Consider the following 3,609-nt stretch of genomic DNA (forward strand, 5'->3'; position numbering starts at 1 on the left):
TCTTCTCGCTCTGTCCTGCTGCACTACAACATTATTTTTTTTTGTTCCCAAAAATATAGTAGTTACTAAAATGTACTGTATAACAATGCATCCAAGGATGAAACCAAAAGGCATCTATTGAAAGGGTGACGAGCCATTTGTTTGTTAAAACAAGTTCAGTAGCTCAAAATTATTTTTAAGTATTGAGGTGGTAAATATTAACTTCTACTAAATTCTTTATTTTATGAAGTAATTTATTGTGTTTTCTTTGTACAGTATGTGTACCATTTCAGCATATTACGCCTGTTCCCTCCCTGTAATCAACTGATGTCAAATTTCTGACAAGGAGCAACAATTAAAGAACTGCTATTATTTAAAAAAAAAAAAAAAAAAAAAAGGTGTGGAGTATTTAATATTATCTTAAATACAGTTAATTGTAATTTGCTGTCTTTATGACTTGTTTCTACCTTTGTTACAGTTACACTTCATTTTATCCTTCACCCTTAACCTGTAATTTCAGGTATGTGACCAAATATGTCGCTTCTCAGGAACAGTTTGCTTTAAATAGCTAAATCATTTTAAATAGTCCCTTAATGGACCACTGTAAAACAACCTGCTCTTGGTTTATAAATACAATAACATAAAAACAAAGCAAAACAAAAATCCTGAAATAAGCCTCTGCAAATCCTGAAAACTGAGGGAACTGGAAAAAGGCAACAAGTAAAAGCAGTAATATAACTTTAATTATTCAAGTGTTTGTTTTTTAATATAAAAAACATACAATATATATAACAACAACCCCTTGCGGGATAGATGCTTTCACAGTAAATGTCACATTAGCTTATAATACTACAAAACCTCTGAAAAAAAAAAGTAAAAGGAAAATTTTGGCCATGAAAGCCTCATTTTCTGAGAAACACAAAACTTTTCCATGATGTCAGCAGTGCTTCAGTAATGACACCAGATACATAATAATACATCCAGTCTGCAATGATCTTAGCTACAGTTTAACTCATACTTTCACGACATGATGCTGTGTTTCTCTTGATGTGTGGAGGAGCTGAGCTGAAATAGCTGCTGATGTACAGTACACTTAACCAAGAGCAGCAGCTGGAGTAAATGTATTAAATTTCAAAGTAACAAAATGCATCTCAAAAAACCAAAACATACGTCTGAGTTTTTCAGAGAGAGGAGGCAGTGAAATTATGACAGTATGTAAACAAAAATATCATCAGGCAAATTCATTAAAAAGCATCTGGTGACTGAATTCAGCTACATGGTGTCATTATTACCAACGCTAGAGAAAGAAATATCAATTGAAAATGAAATATCTGTCAGCTTGGTCCGTTTGGGGATTGATAATATACTGAAGCTCATCTTGAGCTTTGCATTTGATTTTGTTCATTAGAAAGATGCAAAAAGGGGCAGAGCAGCACGAGTGTAGATGTAGTTTTTATCTCAACAGGCAAGCTGGTTGGTTGTCGGAAAAGATTAACATTTGCATTCTTATTAGTCAGAAACTCGCTTTTCATTTGTAAATAATACTACATAATGTATAGTAGGGATGTGATATACTAATTTGATACTGTGTTTTTCTTGCACAGAAATTCTCTTTTAGTTTGCACCCTGCAGGAATATCAGGGTGCTAAGTCAGCAGCCATGGAGCCGGAGATTCAGTGCCTTGCTCAAGGACACTTTAGCAGGGAAAAAGGTTTTCAGTGTGATGGCTTAAACCAGAGGTGTCAAACCTGTTCCACAAAGGGCCGGTGTGGCTGCAGGTTTTTGTTCCAACCAAGCAGCAGCACACCAGATTTGACTCATTTAATCAACTGATCTCAGTCTTCAGACAGTTGATTGGTCAAACTGGGTGTTCTTGATTGGTTGGAACAAAAACCTGCAGCCACACGGCCCTTTGTGGAACAGGTTTGACACCTATGGCTTAAACCAAGGTCATCAAGCTAAAACACTGTCCCTATCCATTAGGCCACACTATGTAATGCATAACGCTGATTGACTTGATGCTTATAAAGAATAGTGTGGTTAAACTGGACCTGGAATACATGAACAAAATTACTTTCAACAACAACATCAAATTTTAATTATGCATGAAAATACGCGCTTTACAAGCCCTATGCATTCATTAACAATCGTGAGGCGCAATCAGCCGAAATAGACAGAGATGGATGTTAATGAAAACATCTGTCACGAAATCGGAGACTAGCAGCAGCCCTCTGTGTTTTCACATGAGTTTGAAAAGGAAAAAAGGCAAGAAAAAAAAAAGAAGAAGAAAAAAGTTGTTGTTCAGTTGCCCTCATGTCCCCTAACATCTCAGGTGCTTCTTGCTGGACATGTCATTCCAAATGCGGTGCATCTCCTCCGGGGAGATCTGGTGGACGGTGATAACCCGTCTGTACCTGCACAGACTGTAGGCCATTTTCCAGTGATTAAAACCACTGTTCTGATAAGGGTGTATACCCAGCTTACGCAAACACAGTCCCACATACACATCCTCCAGGTGCAACAGTCTTGTGTGTAATGAAGTCTTGTAGATGAGCTCAGCTACATCTGCTGAGAACACGTAGCCGGTGCCCGAGCAGAAAGGTGGGTACTTATTCTCAGGATACAAGTCTCTGGGCATGTACCACTTACTGCGCATATCCCTAATGGGGCCACCATTTATCACATAGCCGGTGAAATATCTTCTTCTTGGCTTGGTGGTGGGCTTCAGGAGCTTGTAGATCAGATTGTCCATGTTGACAAAGATGTCACTGTCTGTCTTCATGACATACTGTGCTTTTGGGCAGAAGGTAGCCACCCAGCGCATGCCCATCATAGTCTTGAGGGTGAGGTTGTGGTAGGAATCGATAAAGTTCTCCACCACGATGTCATGAAAGATCTGACTCTCCTGTTCCACCATCTGGTTCAGGACATCGTCCGTGTTCCTGCCCAGCAGAAAGATGGTGAGGATGCGGATGTCGCTGAAAGTGCTCTCGTCCCCCCAGGTCTCCCGGATGGCTTGCCTCGCGTCAAACTCCTTGTGCGTGGTGCTGATGAGGATGACCAAGAAGGGAGAGACGCTTTCGCACTTCTTCGGCTCATTGATCACAAATTCAAAGGCATGTGGGTTGAGGGGGCGGGTGCGGATGTTGGTGAAGGTGATGTTTTTGGGTGGTTTTACAGTCTTCCGTATGGACACAGACATGTGGCCAACATAAGTGGAAGTCGGACGAGATATGCTCAAGTACCACAGAGCGCTCGCCCAGCAGACCACTGTCAGCAGGTACAAACATGACACTTTTGAAGGCATTATGCTGCATTTAGGTGTATTTTGATGAGTTGGATCTTATAAGGCTTTCTTTCCATCAGCAATGTTTCACCCAGCGAGGCAGCTTTAAGCTGCACCAGCGTGCAGTTTGACATTAATTGTCAGTAATGGATTACTTCAGTAAGAAGTGATGCTGTGTGCGTTTTAATGCAAAGCGGTTTAAAATCGTATGGATGTCCAGATTCTTTTGGTGACACCGCTGCTTCGCCATTTACATCTGAAAGACAGAGAGAGAGGAATGGTTCAGTATAAAAAATATATATATTTAAGAGAGGCCCTAAAAATATATTTTTGAACAAATCATA

At 39.9% G+C, this 3,609-nt stretch overlaps 1 protein-coding gene across 1 annotated transcript; it reads right to left on the minus strand.

Annotated features, from left to right (window-relative positions):
* Positions 1-2,299: 2,299 nt before the first annotated feature.
* On the minus strand, positions 2,300-3,286 carry b3galt1b (UDP-Gal:betaGlcNAc beta 1,3-galactosyltransferase, polypeptide 1b). Its single transcript, XM_041056518.1, has one exon. It carries the CDS (start codon positions 3,284-3,286, stop codon positions 2,300-2,302), a length of 987 nt encoding a protein of 328 aa, XP_040912452.1.
* Between the last annotated feature and the right edge of the window lie 323 nt (positions 3,287-3,609).

Source organism: Toxotes jaculatrix, chromosome 15, assembly GCF_017976425.1.
Source record: "Toxotes jaculatrix isolate fToxJac2 chromosome 15, fToxJac2.pri, whole genome shotgun sequence".
In the NCBI taxonomy this organism is placed as follows: Eukaryota; Metazoa; Chordata; class Actinopteri; family Toxotidae; genus Toxotes; species Toxotes jaculatrix.

Bases quoted from the DNA above. Each gene is read 5' to 3' on its own strand.
- b3galt1b (XM_041056518.1), bottom strand. From the start codon at position 3,286: ATGCCTTCAAAAGTGTCATGTTTGTACCTGCTGACAGTGGTCTGCTGG.